Here is a 20,320-nt window from a genome sequence, read left to right as displayed (position 1 = left end):
TGCAAGGTCAGATAAAACTAACACCCATTACAGCACCCCATGGGTTCATCAGAATGTTTTGTCTTATCGGCTTTAGATCTTTTATGAAGGTGAAGGGGCTATACGACATTCAGCTGGTATCCCTTTGTTGCGGATAGCATCTGCTCCGAGTCCCACATCCTCTGTTCTCAGAGGCAGCTTGACCCTTCCAACCCCTATGCTTGTCCTTGCAGTATGCTTTTGCGGGTACATTCACATACCTGTGCCTTTATCCAAAGGATGAAGAGATTGAAAATGCCTTGGGTGTTTTTGTTTTAATGTAAATAAAGTGGAAGTTTAATGGAAATATAGTCTTTTCCTTTATAGTTTCTACCTTTTTTTTTTTTCATATAGAAATAAGGGGTTTATTGCTCACAATTTTTAGAAAAGTTGTTGGCTTAAAAAATATCTTTTTTTTTTTAATTTAAATTTTTTTTTGGTGTGTGTGTGTGTGTGTGTGTTCCAAAGTTCATTGCTTACTTTGTTGACCTGTCTAGGACAGTCTTGCCTAGGTCAAGTCTATAGACTGTTTATCTATAATTTTTCTACTATTTTAGAGTTTTTGTGCTTTTAATAAAAATTTCCAATGTATCTGGAAATCATTTTGGTGTATTTTCTGAAAAAGCCCTCTTCTCTTTTTTAATTAATTTATTTCAATGGGAAGGGGCAGAGGGAGAATCTCAAGCAGACTCCACACTGGACATGGAGCCCGATGACCTTGGGCTCCATCTCATGACTTTGAGATCATGACCTGAGCCAAAACCAGGAGTCCAATACTTAGCCAGTTGAACCACCCAGGCATCCTGGTTTTTGTGTTGTTTTTATAAACATTTGTCACTCTGACTTGTGGTTCCATCTTACCTCCTTATACTTGGGTCTGTTTCTGGACTCTTCTTTTTAAAAAAATTTAATAGATTTTCAGTACTTATCACAATGCCAACTCTCTACTCTTAATTGAGGCAATTTCCCTTCTTTTACAGTTTTTTATTGGCTCCTGTAGACTTACTCCACCAGATGAACTTTGGAATCATTTTGTCAGGTTCAATAAAAATTCCTTTGGGGATTTTGGAGTTGTTATAAATTTATAGATTAGTTTGGAGAGAAGTAACATTTTATAGTTTCAAGTCTACCCATTTAGGACTATGTACATTTCTCCATTTATTCAACAGAGCCTACTCTAGGCCCCTTAATGAAGTTTTGTAACTTTATGTAAGTAAGACATATCATTTCTTCTCATATCTACGCCTACATCTGTTTATACATTTTTATTTTTATTTATTTATTTTTAAAGATTTTATTTATTTGACAGACAGAGATCACAAGTAGGCAGAGAGGCAGGCAGAGAGAGAAAGGGAAGCAGGCTCCTCACTGAGCAGAGAGCCCAATGCGGGGCTCGATCCCAGGACCCTGAGATCATGACCTGAGCTGAAGGCAGAGGCTTTAACCCACTGAGCCACCCAGGCGCCCTGTCTATATATTTTTAACTTATACCTGTCCTCCTCTTTTCTCTAGAGTATCCCAACATAAGTCAATGGTGGCCATTTCAGAAGACTAATTAAACCAAATTGATTATTTGGTTTAATTAGTTGACGCTTCTCTATTTTCTTGGATTCCCAAGGCTTTAGTTACATTGTTTTCTTGGGATGGGGCCCATTTCAGGAGATTTCACAAATCCTCATGCAAAATAATTTCCTTGGAGCGAGCACCTATCTGTCTGACAGAAGGGCAAGGCAGGATTTCAGTGGTGAGAAGTCTTAGGTACAAGCTGGGGACCCTGCTGTGTCGGTTATAAAACATAACTTCGTCTATTTAAATTTTGGAATGATAAAATTTCAGAGTTACAACTGAGCTTAGAAGCTGCCTGGACAAAACCTTCATAAGGTGGAAGGGTACTCACGTGTCACTAGTTTCCATATACAACTGTCGTGTGTGTGTGTGTGTGTGTGTGCACGCGCGCGCGCACACGCACACACGCATGTGTGTTTAATGTAGCCATTCCAAAGCAAAGCACTTTTAGGCAACTTTCTCTCTGTGAACAACTTAGAATAAGACTGGAAAAAACTGGAAAAACGTTAGGAAGATTCTAGCATACGTGTCTTCACTTACTGTGTTTTTTCACATTCTAGACCTCAAGAAACACACGTTCTGATGAAGAGAAGGACAGCAACTGGGATGCTTGGGGCAGCTGGAGTGACTGCTCTCGGACCTGCGGGGGAGGGGCGTCATACTCTCTGCGGAGGTGCTTGACTGGGAGGTGAGTGGTGGTCTTATGGCTCTTCTCTGTGGATGTCTGCCTTTGAAGGATGGGGCTGGGGAGACAGCTTGGCTTCTTGGCTTCAGAAGGTACTAGGACGGTGATATGACATCTGCTGTATATAAACATCATCATCCTCAGGGTACCATGTTTAAATAGCACTGGCCCCATTTTCATGAGAGTGACCGTAGTCCATCCACCTGAGACCGCCAGCTCAAAGGACCCTGGGGCACTCGACACTTCAAGCTTTGCAGGAGGGATGGCCGGCATGTTAAGTCACTCGCCCCAGATTGTCCAGACTAGGGATAATGGCTCAAGTCTTCTGAATTCTACCCCTAAGTCATCTCACTTTGTTCACTTTCTTTGAGCAACCCATCAATTAAGAAGGCAATGCACGTTATGTTTTCACACCTTAGGTACACTTATATTACATAATGTGTTAAAACGTAAGATTGGCTCCTTTATAAAAAACCATTAGTTTTGAGGGAGGAGTCAAGATGGCGGAGAAGTAGCAGGCTGAGACTACTTCGGGTAGCGGGAGATCAGCTAAATAGCTTATCTAAAGATTGCAAACACCTACAAATCCAACGGGAGATTGAAGAGAAGAAGAACAGCAATTCTAGAAACAGAAAATCAAGCACTATCTGAAAGGTAGGACTGGCGGAGAAGTGAATCCAAAGCGATGGGAAGATAGACCGCGGGGGGAGGGGCTGGCTCCCGGCGAGCGGCGGAGCAACGGAGCACAAAATCAGGACTTTTAAAAGCCTGTTCCGCTGAGGGACATCGCTCCAGAGGCTTAACTGGGGTGAAGCCCGGGCGGGGTCAGCGCGGCCTCAGGTCCCACAGGGTCACAGAAGGATCGGGGGTGTCTGAGTGTCGCAGAGCTTACCGGTATTAGAACAGGGAAGCCGGCTACAGAGACAGAGCCGAGGAGTGACTCTCAGCTCGGGGTTGCCTTGAACCGGTCGCAGGCTCGGTGAGCTCGGAGCGCGGCCGGAGGCCAGGGTGACAGGAGTCATTGGGCGCTGTTCTCTGAGGGCGCACTGAGGAGTGGGGCCCCGGGCTCTCGGCTCCTCCGGGGCGGAGACCAGGAGGCCGCCATCTTCATTCCCGTCTTCCAGAACTCTACGGAAAGTGCTCAGGGAACAAAAGCTCCCGAAAGCGAACCCAGCAAACCCGAGCGGATTACTCAGCCCAGCCCCGGGTAAGGGTGGTGCAACTCCGCCTGGGGCAAAGATGCTTGAGAATCACTACAACAGGCCCCTCCCCCAGAAGATCAACGGGAAACCCAGCCAGGACCAAGTTCACCTACCAAGGAGTGAAGGTTCAATACCAAGGAGAGCAGCGGAATTCCAGAGGAGAAGAAAGCAAAGCACGGAACTCATGGCTTTCTCCCCATGATTCTTTAGCCTTGCAGTTAATTTAATTTTTTTTCTTTTTCAATTTTTTTTTCTCTTCCTCTGCTAAATTTTTTTAACTTTTACCGTTTTCTTTTTTAACGTTTTTTAAATAGTTTATCTAATATATATATATATATATATATATATATATATATATATATATATATTTTCCTTTTTATATTTTTTATCGGCTTTCTTTTTTTAATAGTTTCTTTTTTTTTTTCTTTCTGAACCCCTTTTTATCCCCTTTCTCCCCGCTCACGATTTGGGATCTCTTCTGATTTGGCTAAAGCATATTTTCCTGGGGTTGTTGCCACCCTTTTAGTATTTTACTTGCTCCTTCATATACTCTTATCTGGACAAAATGACAAGGCGGAAAAATTCACAACAAAAAAAAGAACAAGAGGCAGTACCAAAGGCTAGGGACCTAATCAATACAGACATTGGTAATATGTCAGATATAGAGTTCAGAATGATGATTCTCAAGGTTCTAGCCGGGCTTGAAAAAGGCATGGAAGATATTAAAGCAACCCTCTCGGGAGATATAAAAGCCCTTTCTGGAGAAATAAAAGAACTAAAATCTAACCAAGTTGAAATCAAAAAAGCTATTAATGAGGTGCAATCAAAAATGGAGGCTCTCACAGCTAGGATAAATGAGGCAGAAGAAAGAATTAGCGATATAGAAGACCAAATGACAGAGAATAAAGAAGCTGAGCAAAAGAGGGACAAACAGCTACTGGACCACGAGGGGAGAATTCAAGAGATAAGTGACACCATAAGACGAAACAACATTAGAATAATTGGGATTCCAGAAGAAGAGGAAACAGAGAGGGGAGCAGAAGGTATGTTGGAGAGAATTATTGGAGAGAATTTCCCCAATATGGCAAAGGGAACAAGCATCAAAATTCAGGAAGTTCAGAGAACCCCCCTCAAAATCAATAAGAATAGGTCCACACCCTGTCACCTAAGAGTAAAATTTACAAGTCTTAGTGACAAAGAAAAGATCCTGAAAGCAGCCCAGGAAAAGAAGTCTGTAACGTACAATGGTAAAAATATTCGATTGGCAGCAGACTTATCCACAGAGACCTGGCAGGCCAGAAAGAGCTGGCATGATATATTCAGAGTACTAAATGAGAAAAACATGCAGCCAAGAATACTATATCCAGCTAGGCTATCATTGAAAATAGAAGGAGAGATTAAAAGCTTCCAGGACAAACAAAAACTGAAAGAATTTGCAAATACCAAACCAGCTCTACAGGAAATATTGAAAGGGGTCCTCTAAGCAAAGAGAGACCCTCAAAGTAGTAGATCAGAAAGAAACAGAGACAATATACAATAACAGTCACCTTACAGGCAATACAATGGCACTAAATTCATATCTCTCAATACTTACCCTGAATGTTAATGGGCTAAATGCCCCAATCAAAAGACACAGGGTATCAGAATGGATAAAAAAACAAAACCCATCTATATGTTGCCTACAAGAAACTCATCTTAAACCCGAAGACACCTCCAGGTTTAAAGTGAGGGGTTGGAAAAGAATTTACCATGCTAATGGACATCAGAAGAAAGCAGGAGTGGCAATCCTTATATCAGATCAATTAGATTTTAAGCCAAAGACGATAATAAGAGATGAGGAAGGACACTATATCATACTCAAAGGAACTGTCCAACAAGAAGATCTAACAATTTTAAATATCTATGCCCCTAACGTGGGAGCAGCCAACTATATAAACCAATTAATAACAAAATCAAAGAAACACATCGACAAGAATACAATAATAGTAGGGGATTTTAAAACTCCCCTCACTGAAATGGACAGATCATCCAAGCAAAAGATCAACAAGGAAATCAAGGCCTTCAATGACACACTGGACCAGATGGACATCACAGATCTATTCAGAACATTTCATCCCAAAGCAACAGAATACACATTCTTCTCTAGTGCACATGGAACATTCTCCAGAATAGATCACATTCTTGGTCCTAAATCAAGTCTCAACCGGTATCAAAAGATTGGGATCATTCCCTGCATATTTTCAGACCACAATGCTCTGAAGCTAGAACTCAATCACAAGAGGAAATTTGGAAAGAACCCAAATACATGGAGACTAAACAGCATCCTTCTAAAGAATGAATGGGTCAACCAGGAAATTAAAGAAGAATTGAAAAATTTCATGGAAACAAATGATAATGAAAACACAACGGTTCAGAATCTGTGGGACACAACAAAGGCAGTCCTGAGAGGAAAATATATAGCGGTACAAGCCTTTCTCAAGAAACAAGAAAGGTCTCAGGTATACAACCTAACCCTACACCTAAAGGAGCTGGAGAAAGAACAAGAAAGAAACCCTAAACCCAGCAGGAGAAGAGAAATCATAAAGATCAGAGCAGAAATCAATGAAATAGAAACCAAAAAAACAATAGAACAAATCAACGAAACTAGGAGCTGGTTCTTGGAAAGAATTAATAAGATTGATAAACCCCTGGCCAAACTTATCAAAAAGAAAAGAGAAAGGACCCAAATAAATAAAATCATGAATGAAAGAGGAGAGATCACAACGAACACCAAAGAAATACAGACAATTATAAGAACATACTATGAGCAACTCTATGCCAACAAATTTGACAATCTGGAGAAATGGATGCATTCTTAGAGACATATAAACTACCACAACTGAACCAGGAAGAAATAGAAAGCCTGAACAGACCCATAACCAGTAAGGAGATTGAAACAGTCATCAAAAATCTCCAAACAAACAAAAGCCCAGGGCCAGATGGCTTCCCGGGGGAATTCTACCAAACATTTAAAGAAGAACGAATTCCTATTCTCCTGAAACTGTTCCAAAAAATAGAAATAGAAGGAAAACTTCCCAACTCATTTTATGAGGCCAGCATCACCTTGATCCCAAAACCAGACAAGGATCCCATCAAAAAAGAGAACTACAGACCAATATCCTTGATGAACACAGATGCAAAAATTCTCGCCAAAATACTAGCCAGTAGGATTCAACAGTATATTAAAAGGATTATTCACTACGACCAAGTGGGATTTATTCCAGGGCTGCAAGGCTGGTTCAACATCCGCAAATCAATCAATGTGATACAACACATTAATAAAAGAAAGAACAAGAACCATATGATACTCTCCATAGATGCTAAAAAAGCATTTGACAAAGTACAGCATCCCTTCCTGATCAAAACTCTTCAAAGTGTAGGGATAGAGGGCACATACCTCAATATTATCAAAGCCATCTATGAAAAACCCACCGCAAATATCATTCTCAATGGAGAAAAACTGAAAGCTTTTCCACTAAGGTCAGGAACTCGACAGGGATGTCCGTTATCACCACTGCTATTCAACATAGTACTAGAAGTCCTAGCCTCAGCAATCAGACAACAAAAGGAAATTAAAGGCATCCAAATTGGCAAAGAAGAAGTCAAGCTATCACTCTTTGCAGATGATATGATACTATATGTGGAAAACCCAAAAGACTCCACTCCAAAACTGCTAGAACTTGTACAGGAATTCAGTAAAGTGTCAGGATATAAAATCAATGCACAGAAATCAGTTGCATTTCTCTACACCAACAACAAGACAGAAGAAAGAGAAATTAAGGAGTCCATCCCATTTACAATTGCACCCAAAACTATAAGATACCTAGGAATAAACCTAACCAAAGAGACTAAGAATCTATACTCAGAAAACTATAAAGTACTCATGAAAGAAATTGAGGAAGACACAAAGAAATGGAAAAATGTTCCATGCTCCTGGATTGGAAGAATAAATATTGTGAAAATGTCTATGCTACCTAAAGCAATCTACACATTTCATGCAATTCCTATCAAAGTACCATCCATTTTTTTCAAAGAAATGGAACAAATAATCCTAAAATTTATATGGAACCAGAAAAGACCTCGAATAGCCAAAGGAATATTGAAAAAGAAAGCCAAAGTCGGTGGCATCACAATTCCGGACTTCAAGCTCTATTACAAAGCCGTCATCATCAAGACAGCATGGTACTGGCACAAAAACAGACACATAGATCAATGGAACAGAATAGAGAGCCCAGAAATGGACCCTCAACTCTATGGTCAACTCATCTTCGAGAAAGCAGGAACGAATGTCCAATGGAACAAAGACAGCCTCTTCAATAAATGGTGTTGGGAAAATTGGACAGCCACATGCAGAAAAATGAAATTGGATCATTTCCTTACACCACACACGAAAATAGACTCAAAATGGATGAAGGATCTCAATGTGAGAAAGGAATCCATCAAAATCCTTGAGGAGAACACAGGCAGCAACCTCTTCGACCTCAGCCGCAGCAACATCTTCCTAGGAACATCACCAAAGGCAAGGGAAGCAAGGGCAAAAATGAACTTTTGGGATTTTATCAAGATCAAAAGCTTTTGCACAGCAAAGGAAACAGTGAATAAAACCAAAAGACAACTGACAGAATGGGAGAAGATATTTGCAAATGACATATCAGATAAAGGGCTAGTGTCCAAAATCTATAAAGAACTTAGCAAACTCAACACCCAAAGAACAAATAATCCAATCAAGAAATGGGCAGAGGACATGAACAGACATTTCTGCAAAGAAGACATCCAGATGGCCAACAGACACATGAAAAAGTGCTCCACATCACTCGGCATCAGGGAAATACAAATCAAAACCACCATGAGATATCACCTCACACCAGTCAGAATGGCTAAAATTAACAAGTCAGGAAATGACAGATGCTGGCGAGGATGCGGAGAGAGGGGAACCCTCCTACACTGTTGGTGGGAATGCAAGCTGGTGCAACCACTCTGGAAAACAGCATGGAGGTTCCTCAAAATGTTGAAAATAGAACTACCCTATGACCCTGCAATTGCACTGCTGGGTATTTACCCTAAAGATACAAACGTAGTGATCCGAAGGGGCACGTGCACTCGAATGTTTATAGCAGCAATGTCTACAATAGCCAAACTATGGAAAGAACCTAGATGTCCATCTACAGACGAATGGATAAAGAAGATGTGGTATATATACACAATGGAATACTATGCAGCCATCAAAAGAAATGAAATCTTGCCATTTGCGACGACGTGGATGGAACTAGAGGGTATCCTGCTTAGCGAAATAAGTCAATCAGAGAAAGACAACTATCATATGATCTCCCTGATATGAGGGAGAGGAGATGCAACATGGGGGGTTGAGGGGGTAGGAGAAGAGTAAATGAAACAAGATGGGATTGGGAGGGAGACAAACCATAAGACTCTTAATCTCACAAAACAAACTGAGGGTTGATGGGGGGAGGGGGTTGGGAGAGGGGGGCTGGGGTTATGGATATTGGGGAGGGTATGTGCTATGGTGAGTGCTGTGAAATGTGTAAACCTGGTGATCCACAGACCTGTACCCCTGGGGATAAAAATATATGTTTATAAAAAAAAAAAACAACCATTAGTTTTTTATGATGAGCTCACACTCATCATTGTTTTTGGGACAATTTGAGGTAATCCTTTGTAGGGCCATTTAGATCCCAGCCAAGGATTCACCTCAGCTGTCAGGTAAGACAGAGCCCCAGGTTGATGGAACCTGGTGTCCCGGTTCTGGACCAAAGGAAGGCTCCAGGATCATGGCAGGTGTCTTCAGATATGGGATATTGAAAAACAAAAGGGTAAGTTGATTTTCCCTGGATGGTGTCAAGGTGTAGATCAGAAATGCAGGGAGAACACATCTTGTTTGGCTCATGTTGGGATTTGTTGATGTCGCTGTTCTATGGGATATTAAGAGTGACTACATACACCTTCCAGTTTTCTTGAGACTGTGCATGGCGGGTCAGATGGGTGATCGTGATGTGGCCTTGCAAAGGAGGACCCTTGGTTCACTGCAGGACAGCAGGGGAGGTTGTTGGAGGTGCTGTTGGCGTCATTACCCCAGGCTGAGTTCTAACTCCGAGCACTGGGCTGTACGCGAATGGTTGCAGAACTGAACCCAGGGATTAGTCTTGCAAGACACAGTGGTGTACCTGCTTCCCCAGTACTGTTACCTTGGGGAGGAAGCGAAGACCCTGTTACTCGTGTGTCACACTGTGTGGAAGGATGACAGAATGTGATGCTGTACCGGCATGTCTCGATCCCGTTGAGGCCTACAGTAGGAGGACCGGGTGCCTGTGGGCAAGGGTCAGGGAGGGGCTTCTCATGTGTGGAATAGGATTTTTTTCCCACTGCTGTTCAGTCACTTGGGGAGGGGGGCAGTTTCCAGCGTAGAGTCTGGTGCCTAGAAGGTAGGACTTCGGCACTACTCTGTCACCTCCAGATCTGAGGAGTGTGAATGATTTGCAATCAGTGGTGGGATTCAGTTGGAAAAGGAATGTGGTTCATTTGTGTTTGTCTTTTTTTTTTTTAATAGTATGCACTTGTATTTGTTAAAAAGAACCAGAGGAATATATTGAAGATCATGAATGACTACTTTCATTGTTTTGTCATACAACCCAAATGCTTACATATTTATTGGTTATTTTGTTAATTAAAAAATGACTTTGATTTTGTCTGGAGTATAATTTTGCTAAGTGATCTATTTGTGTGTGTGTGTGTGTGTGTGTGTGTATGTGGTGAGCGTGCATCTTCTCTCTCCTAACTGGGGTCAGCTGATCATTAAATACTTTGGAGAAGGAAGGGAAGTTGCTAAGCTTCTTCTGTCTTTTCTGCACCTATTCAGGAAGGGAAATTTGGGCATGATGAGAGCACCAGGAGGAAGAGGTCTGCCTTGACATTGGAGAGCATGTCTCGGTACCCTGTGCTTTGGCAGACATTTAAAGCTCTCTCCTTTGTTGTAAACCCTCTGATACATTTCTCTGAGGCAGTTTCCTCTTTTCTCCCAGTCCCTTGGCATGTCTTGCCAGCAGTGCCCTTGAGATGTGCTGTTCACAGTCCTGTCTTGGCAATGCTGTTGTTCCCTCAGCTCCTGGACAAGTAGGCACACTGTGGGTGTCCCCCTGTTGATGTCTCGTCACCCCTCAGTGGCCATCTTGGCAGGTTCCCAAGATAGCGCTGTGCTGCCTGTCTTGCCTGTGACCCACCTCTGGCTCACCAGAAACCTTCCTGTGAGCTTTGCTAAATGGACTCTTGAAGTGCTGGTATTCAGTGTGGTAAAACTTACTCTTCACACACAGGTACCATGACCAATTTCTCCATCCTTAAATTGCTGAGGTATGAATTAGCCACCAACTAACTGCAGGAGACATGGGTTGAACTCTTTAAGGGGGCACCCCTAAAATTTCCTCCCCTTGGTCTGGGGTTAGCAGATTGAAGCCCTCATCACTTTCTTTTTTCTTGGTGGGGCAGAGTGGAAAGTAGGATCATAGCACACACTTCTCAAAGAACTCTTCAGAAATCCTTCCTCTATGTAATCCTCCATGAGATGTCTTCAGCACCAGATCCTTTTAAAAATCAATCAGTCTTGGGCTCCTGGGTGGCTCAGTGGGTTGGGCCGCTGCCTTCGGCTCAGGTCATGATCTCAGGATCCTGGGATCGAGTCCCGCATCCGGCTCTCTGCTCAGCAGGGAGCCTGCTTCCCTCTCTCTCTCTCTCTCTCTCTGCCTGCCTCTCTGTCTACTGTGATCTCTCTCTGTCAAATAAATAAATTTGAAAAAAAAAGAATGAAAAAAAAATCAATCAGTCTTCTATTATCTATCTATCATATCATCTACCTTGAAGTATAGCTAAAGGACAGTGTTAGGTTAGTTTCAGGAGTATAGTAAAGTGACTCAGCAAATCTGTACACTCTTTGGTTCTCACCATTATAACTGCACTCTCAATCCCCTTCACCTCTTTCCCCCATGACCCCACTCACCTCCTTTCTGGTGACCAACGGTTTGTTCTCTATACTTAAGAGTCCGTTTCTTGGTTTGTTTCCTGTTTTCTTTGTGTTGTCTCTTAAATGGTATTTGTTTTTCTCTGACTTACTGCACTTAGCATTATACTCTCTAGATCCATCCATATTGTTGCAAATGGGAAGATTTCATTCTTTTTCACAGCTGAGTAATACTCTACTGTGAACACATCTTCTCTATCCATTCATCTATTGTGGGCACTTGGGCTGCTTCCATAATTTGGCTGTTGTAAATAATGCTGCAACAAACACAGGAATGCATACATCTCTTTAAATTAGTGTTTCAATTTTCTTTGGGTTAATACCCAATATGGAATGACTGGATCTCTTGGTAGTTCTATTTTCAGTTTTTAAAAGAATCTTCATACTGTGTCCACAGTGGTTGTACCAGTTTGCATTCCTGCCAACAGTGCATGAGGGTTCCTTTTTTCCCACATCCTTTGCCAACACTTGTTTTTTGTGTTTTTAATTTTAGCCATTCTGACAGGTATGATGTCATATCTCATTGTGGTTTTGATTTGCATTTCCCTGATGATGATGAGTAATACTGGGCATCTTTAATGTGTCTGTTGGCCATCTGTAGGTCATCTTTGGAGAAATGTTTCTTCATGTCTTCTGCCCATTTTTAATTGGATTATTTGGGGTTTTTGTGAGTGTGTGTGTTGAGTTGTGTAAGTTCTTTATGTATTCTGGATGCTAACCCTTTATCTGATATGTCACTTGCAAATACCTTCTCACCAGAGCCTTTTGGTGACTTAATATATGCAAGAAGTTTAACAATTATGAATTAAACTAACACAGAGCCTGCCCTCATAGTTCTTATAGGAGAGGGTTATGGAACTATGAATTCAGAGAGTGGGAGCAGCATATATAAAGGTACTAGAGCAGGAAATGAAAAGAGGCTTTTACGCCAAGAGAACCCCAGACAAGGGAGATAGCAGAATGGGCCAAAATTGAAGAAGAAGGTAGATTTGTGGGCCAGGGCAAAGAATCTGGTTCTCAGACTTTCAAAATTCAAACCTAGTAAAATTTTTTTAAAAAGGGCATATTTGGAATTCATATAGGTTGTCAACTTTTTTATTTAGTCAAATAAGGACACAAATAAATATGAACAAACAACTTGACTGTGGTCTACCATCACCAACTTTTCAAAAAAGAATTAGAATCAGAATCTTGTCATTTCAATGTCTACAAGTAGGATGTACTCTTGGATTTAAAAACCTGTCTTTAAATTGAATTCATTTGGCTTTATGAAAATCCACTCTTTTGCTCTTATTTGTCTCACGTGGCATTGGATTAATAAAAATGATTGCAGATATTTTACAGCTCACTGATGGGCAACTGGAACCAGAAATTTGAGAAGTAAACATAGTCATGGACTCAGAACCCGAGATTCTAAGATCCCTGAAGGAAGCAGTATGCGGAAAAGTAATTTGATCGGAGCTATACTTTTTATCCAGGGACTCACTAATTCTTAAGCAATGAGAGGCAGAGAAGCCAAGGAGGAAGCAGTTACAAAGAGGTTGAGAAGCTAAGCAGATTTATTGGTGGTCTCATGGTCCTGGAATGTAAAAATTGGGGGTTCAAAGCCCTGGTAGACACCTCAGGTATACACTGGTATTCCTGATGGACTATACGCTAGGAGAAAGGTTAAAAACAACAACAACAAAAAAAAACAGTCCTAAATAGACTAGATGTTATTAAGACTGAAACCCAGTTTTGAATGAGCTTAACTCTACTTTGAGTGATAAAATGTCTTGTTATTCCAACCACCTCCAGGAAGCTTTAAAATAAGAAAAACCTAAAATACCCTGGAGGAAGGTGACATCAACTGAGATTATACCAATTTTCATAGATCATTCCCATAGTTTAATAAAACATTACCAGTCTTACCATGAGACAGGATCAAGAAGAAAAACAGACAATAGAAAAAGGTCCTGAAGCTATTAGATCTACGCGTGGAAAACAAGAACAACAACAAAAACCCTGCAATAAATATGTTCATAAGCATAGATGACAAAATATAGGATTTTACCAGAGAACTGGAATCGATAGAGTAGAGTTAAATGGAAATTTGAGAACAGAAGCCTGTGATAGCTAAAATTAAGAACTAAATAGATGATGTTCACAGCAGATTAGAAATAGTAGGAGAGAGTGTAAGTTTGTAGAACTATCCTGGCTAAATTATAGAGGGAAAAACACAGGAAATAGAATAATGAAAAAGTCTAAATCATTTGCAACTGGATTCCTAAAAGGAAAGGAGATAGGAAATAGAGTAGAAGCACTATTTGAAGGGATAGTAGCCCAGAATTTTCCAAAACGTCTAAAAGTTACTGCATGAAGATGTTAAGCTACAAATTCAAGAAGCTTTGCAAACCCCAAAGAGAGTAAGTATACATAACCACATTATAGCAAGATCTTAAAAGAAGCTGGAGAGAAAAGATATATCATCTTCAAAGGAGCAAAAATAACGTTGACTAGTAAATTCTCATTAGAAGATAATGAAATGACCTGTTAAATATCTTGAATGAAAATAACTGTTACAATAGAATTCTCTACTTATTGTATTGAAAAATAGCCTTCACATGTGAAGGTGAAATAAAGATGTTTTTAGACAAACAAAAACTTCAGAACTCTTTGCTACCTGAACAGTGTTCAAAGAAGTGCTAAGGGGATTTCTTCAGGTAGAGGAAAAATGTCCCCATATGGAGGATGGAAACACAAGAGGAAATGAAGAGCAACTGAGAACAGAAATGTGACTCTGAGCCACTTAAAGCAATAATAGTAAGATTTGTGGGAATTAAGTATACGTAAAATTAAAAGAGAGGGAAACCATGACATGAAATTTGGGAAGGGAGCAAATGGAGTTAAAATGATCTAATGTTTTTGAATTGCCTGGAAAATCATAGAAGTAACTAACTTACCTTTGACTTTTCTGAGTCAGGGATGCGTGTTGTCATATTTAGGGTTACCGTTAAAAGCATAATAAAAAATTATATAACAAACAACTATCATAGAGAGAAGTAGAATAACAATAAAATACTTGATTGATTACAAATAATTCACAAAAGAGAGGAGAGGAAATGGAAGTAGAGTGAGTGCGACAAATAGAAAAGAAATGTTAAAATGGTAGATGTGAACCCCTAGATATATCAGTTGTTACATTAGATGTATATGGACTAGGTAGTCCAGTTAAAAGATGAAGTTTGTTAGAGGATAAAACAAAAATCATATGCTGTTTACTAGAGACAAATGTTAAGAACATCTGAAAATCGTAGGAAGAAGCTATGACATGTGACACTAAATGAAAGGAAATTGGTGACGCTATGCTGCTGTCAGAGTAGAAACTAAAGAAAGAAGCATTGTCAGAAAGAGAGGGGTCATCTATATCAAAACTTGGAAGATGTACCTTAATCCATCCTTACAGGCAAGTTTATAGCCCAAAACACATGTATTAGGAAAGACTTGGCTGCAAACAGTTGATGGTCAAAGCTTCCATTTAAGCAATAAGAGCTAATTTTTAAAAATACATATATACATGGGGTGCTTGGGTGGCATGGTCAGTTAAACGTCTGACTCTTGGTTTCAGCTCAGGTCATGATCTCAGGGTTGTGGGTTCAAGCTCCATGTTGGGCTTTGCACTCAGCATGGAGTCTGCTTAAGACTCTCTCTCCTTCTCCTTTTCCCCTCTGCTGTCTCTCTTCCAAATAAATAAATAAACCTTTAAAAAAAAAAGTGTGTGTGTGTATCTCCAAGTCCCTATACTCCAAATACCAGGGGTCTGGATTAGAGTTAGTATTTGGTCAAGTCCCTTGTTAATTCAGTTCTGGATCTCCATGGAAGAAGTGTCCTCTGACTGGGTGAGAAGCACTTGTCTGGGTCTACTGCAGCTCTGGGGTCAGTATCTCCATACTGGGAGATCATCAAGAAGCACAGTGGAAGGCATTCATGGGAAGAAATTTGCCTTTCTGCTAGACGAATTTCTTTTCTATGATTTTTGTGGCTTTCCTTTATTTGGAGGTAGTTTTGGCACTACCTATCCCGTACGTAATGCTTCCGAGTTCCAGAGCCGCTGTAGGCACTGAGATTTTATAGGGACCCGCATCCAGTGGGATCATACGTGCCTTCACATTTTTGTCTTATGCTGGCCACCCCCATGTTTTTCTTAATAGCTGGGAGTTGCGTCCACTTTAATTTACTGGGTATAGGAAGGTTCTCCTACGGATCTCTTTCTCCTCCTTCCAAGGCAGGCTTCCTTTCTGTGTACAGGGAGTCGTATATTTCTACACCCCCTTTAATTCAGACTTGCTTACACTGTATCTCGAAGTTCCTGGCTTGTGTCTAGCCTCTTTGGCTTTCTAAGTATGATATAGGGATGTCCACTTAGTAACGTGCCTTGTCGCTCATTTCCATATGTGTTTGTATGGGGGAGGGAGCTCAATGTAGGTGTTCAGATTACTATTTCTATTTAAAATCTTTTTTTTTTCTTTTATGTTTTTCTCTGAAGTTTTACCTCTGGCCATTTGGAAATTATATATATGATCTGGGTTTTTTTAAACGGATGATTAAATTGAAGATGTTCAAAAGCCATATTTTAATAATTACTTTATAGCTATCAATGCCCATAGCAATGCTTAGTTTCTTCTGATTTCTCCAATGCGAGATGATGAATGTTTTACACTCTTCCTCTTCACTTCCGCTTCTTGGGTTTTGTTATTATCATGTTTGAGATTTTATGTTCAGTTTATTGGCAGTGGCATTTTCCTTTCTGTCTTTTCTTTTGTAATCCTATTTTGGACCCATGTTGAAACTTCACTCTGTGTGTGTGTGTGTGTGTGTGTGTGTGTGTGTGTGTGCGCGCGCGCATGCGCGCATCCATGATTTCAGTGCTCATTATCGGTCTTCTTAATTCTTCATTTTGAATCACTTTGTTGGCAGGGATAGGTTTGAGCTGTGCTTCTGGAATTTTAATGTTCATATGAATCACCTAGGGATCTTGTTAAAATATAAACTTTGATTCAGTAGGTCTGGAGGGGGGCCCAAGAGCTTTCATTTCTAACAAATTCCCAGGTGATGTCAATGCTGCTTGTCCATAGACCACACTTCAAGCAACAAGGCTTTATGGCCTTTTTAATTTCAGGAAAAAGCTGTGGGTCTTAAACTTTATGAGCCCTTGTACATCTGAAAATGTCTTTTTCTTGCCTTCACACGTAAACAGTGAACGGCTTATTTAGGAATAACATTCCTGAGACAGAGATTTTCCTTCTCAAGACCCAGAGGTTCTTTTTCCATCACGTTCGGTCTACACTGCGGCTGCCCACAGAGCCGATAGGCCAGTTTGATTTTTTTTTTTTTTTTTTTTTCGTTTGTAGATAACCTATTTGTTCTGTCTGGCAGCCTATGGAAGACTTAATTTTTTTTTTTTTCATCAAGTCAAGAATTCTATAAGGTCATGTCTAGCTCTCAGTCTTTTAAAATTTATTTCTCCCTGGCACATAGCACCCATTTTTTGATTGTGCAAGTTTAGATCCTTATTTATTGTAGGAAAATTTTTCTTCTATTGTATCATTTGCTGTTGGTTCTTGCCCTTTTGTTCTGGGTTTCATGAACATCCATTACTTCCATCTGCCTTCTGCTTCTGTTGTGTTCTCTCCAGTCACTTTCATCTCTTTTGTCTTTTTGTATATTTGGGGGTGATTTTTAAAGACCCTGGCCACTTGAATTTGTGTGTGTGTGAGAGAGAGAGAGAGAGAGAGAGAGAGATCGGTCAATTTATTGACTTCTAATGAAGTTTTAAAATGCTCCTATGGCATATTTCTTACCTTACATTCTTTCCTTTGGATTAAACCTGACCCATTTCTGTCTACTGTCTCAATCATCTACACTGTATCTTGCATGCATTTGAGTCTTTTTTTTTTCTTATTATGATATCTGGCTAATTCTTACTGATTGTGCAAGGTCACCCTCATTTAGGAAACCTATCTTGACACCTTGGTGTAACTTTGATGTTCATCTGTTGTGCTTTTTATATTGTTGGCAAAATAAAAGTCCTTCGAGGGAAGGGTCAAACACTTTACCACTCCAAGATTTAACATAGTATCTAACATGGGATTCGGACCCAAACAGCATTAACTGAATGGGTCATTGAATGTGTCCTCACTATCAACTTGTGTTTTTTTGGTCAGTGCTCTTCTTTTTGACTAAAGTGGTCTTTCCCCCTTTTTCTGGTTGACATGTAGTTGACCTTGAAAACTCTTCTGAATCCTCATTTCTTCCTTTAAGCATTTGTTGGCAGTTCTCACCCTTTACTAGGTTATGTGCAACTCTTCCATGTTTCCATGGGATCTTGTGAATATTTCTATAAGAATGTTTATTTCAGGGACACCTGGGTGGCTCAGTTGGTTAAGCGGCTGCCTTCTGCTCAGGTCATGATCCCAGCGTCCTGGGATCGAGTCCCACATCGGGCTCCTTGCTCAGTGGGGAGCCTGCTTCTCCCTCTGCCTCTGCCTACCACTCTGTCTGCCTGTGCTCATGCTCTCTCTTTCTCTCTCTCTCTCTAACAAATAAATAAATAAAATCTTAAAAAAAAAAAGAATTTTTATTTCACGGGGTGCCTGGGTGGCTCAGTGGGTTAAAACCTCTGCCTTCAGCTCAGGTCATGATCCTGGGGTCCCGGGATCGAGCCCCGCATTGGGCTCTCTGCTCAGTGGGGAGCCTGCTTCCCCCCCCACCCCTTCCTGCCTCTCTGCCTACTTGTGCTCTCTGTCAAATAAATAAACAAATAAATCTTAAAAAGAAAAAAATTTAAAGAATGTTTATTTCACCATGTTGTTTTATTTGTTTCCACAACTGAGACCAAATTTTGGTGGCATAGACTGTGTCTTTCATCTCTTTATGTTCAATGGTACTACTGATATACGTTGGAAATTGGGTAAATTTTATTTTATAAATAAATACATGAATTAATAAATCCTGGAGTTGACTAAAGAGATGCCTACTTGACTATAGTATAGGTCCATGGGGTGGGTTAAGTGTTGGCCATTTTGTGAAGAATATTAAAAGCTAAATTGGGAAATATGGATTTTTTACAGTAAGATTTTTTTAAGTTTTTGCATGTTTATTTACTTACTTTTAAAGATGTACATGTATATAGTTTAAAGAGCCAAATAGCTCAATGAGGCTTGAGGAGAAAAACAAGTGTCTGGATCCCCTACTTGTCATCGTTTCATTCCTTAAGGGTGACTGATTGTTTTCATATTTATTCTAAATTTCTAAAGCTTACATTGCAACTTCTTGGTTGTTCAGTTGTAAACATTATCTATCAGATTTATACTTTGACAGACGAGGATTTTAGCAACCTCTCACATCTCTCATTCTCTGACTGCAGCTGTGCTGCACACACGCATACATGCAAACACTCTCTCTCTTACTTGAGTTCCTCATCCTGGGGTCACACACAACTTTGGCCAGACCACTGTTCAATGTTTAAATTATTACAACTGTGATCCTTACACTACTCACAGCTGAGTCATGTAATAGAGTATGATTATTTTTCCTTTCCTGAGTATATTTTTCTTTCCTCTAGAATCCATAATTGGCTCTTCGTGTGTTTGCTTGCTTTCATAGTTTTCTACATTTTTATCACTAATTCAAAAAAAAATGAGCTGTTCTGATTTTCAAAAATTTTTCTAATTTTCATTCTCTTTCATCTTCTCTTAGACTTCTCTCCTGGAGAATTCCAGACGGCCTGCTAATTGCTCTCTAGCCAGGAACTCAGGGCATCCTGAGTCTCATCTCACTGTCATCCTGTGTATGTCATTTACCTCTCTCCTGGGTTCGACTGCCTGGTCCCTAATCACTTCTCCTTTTTTTTTTTTTTTCCTTAACTTCCTCTTCCTTTTATGGAGTACATTTTTTTCAGGAGCTTCCTGGATATCTGAAAATGTCTTTATTTTATTCTCAAAGTGGAAGGATGGTTTTCCAGGTACAGAATTGTATGGAAATGATTTTCCCTTAGAAACTCAAAGGCATTTGTCTTCCAGTTTCACTGTCTTCCAACACAGAGTGCTATTACTATAAAATCTGAAGGCATTCTGATTTCCTACTCTTTTTTCCTCCTCTCTGGATGTATATAGAAGCACTTGTCTGCTCCCATTTCTCTGAAATTTCATAAGGCTGTATCTTGTTGTGAGTCCGTTCTCATCCACTGACTTATACTTACCATGTGCTCTTCCACTGTGAAAATTTATTCCTTTAAGACTTGAGTTATTTCTTTGATGATTTCTTCTCTTCATTTTTCTCTATTTTCTTTTGTTGAAACTCTTATTATTCAGATACTAGACTTTATTTTCTTCTCTTTGTCCATTTGCCCTATTTTCTGGGAAATTTACCTAAACTATTATTTTCCAGCTTGCTAAATACACACACACACACTTTCTATATATATATATATTCTAAATAGTCTAAGTATATGTGTGCATATGTGTGTGTATTTCTCTCTATTTTCTTTTTCTGAGATTTTTTTTATTCCTTGAATTAAAAAAATAGCATTCTGTCCCTGTTCTCCAGATGCAGTATATGTTCTTTTATCTCCAAACATATAAATAGGCTTTTTGAGGAGGAAGTTTTCTTTTCCTCCTATAGTCCTAGTTCCTTCCAAAATGCTGTTTTTCATTTCATGTTTGTCATTAGGTTTCATGTAAGAGACTTTTCTAAGATTTCTGATGATCTGTGTGTGTTCATATTTAAGAACAAGAGTTGTGAGCT

General features: G+C 39.9%; 1 protein-coding gene across 3 annotated transcripts in view; it reads left to right on the top strand.

The window, feature by feature from the left end:
• ADAMTSL3 (ADAMTS like 3) overlaps window positions 1–20,320 on the top strand; it is a 342,411-nt gene that overhangs the window by 98,693 nt on the left and 223,398 nt on the right. For all 3 annotated transcript variants that reach the window (XM_047736616.1, XM_047736615.1, XM_047736614.1), the window contains exon 4: window positions 2,145–2,272. In XM_047736616.1, the coding sequence (XP_047592572.1) occupies window positions 2,145–2,272 (128 nt within the window). The remainder of the gene's footprint in view (window positions 1–2,144; window positions 2,273–20,320) is intronic.

This window comes from Lutra lutra, chromosome 7 (genome assembly GCF_902655055.1).
Source record: "Lutra lutra chromosome 7, mLutLut1.2, whole genome shotgun sequence".
Lineage (NCBI taxonomy): Eukaryota > Metazoa > Chordata > Mammalia > Carnivora > Mustelidae > Lutra > Lutra lutra.
The sequence above is the reverse complement of the archived record's forward strand: the minus strand, read 5'-3'. Positions and strand labels throughout refer to the sequence as shown.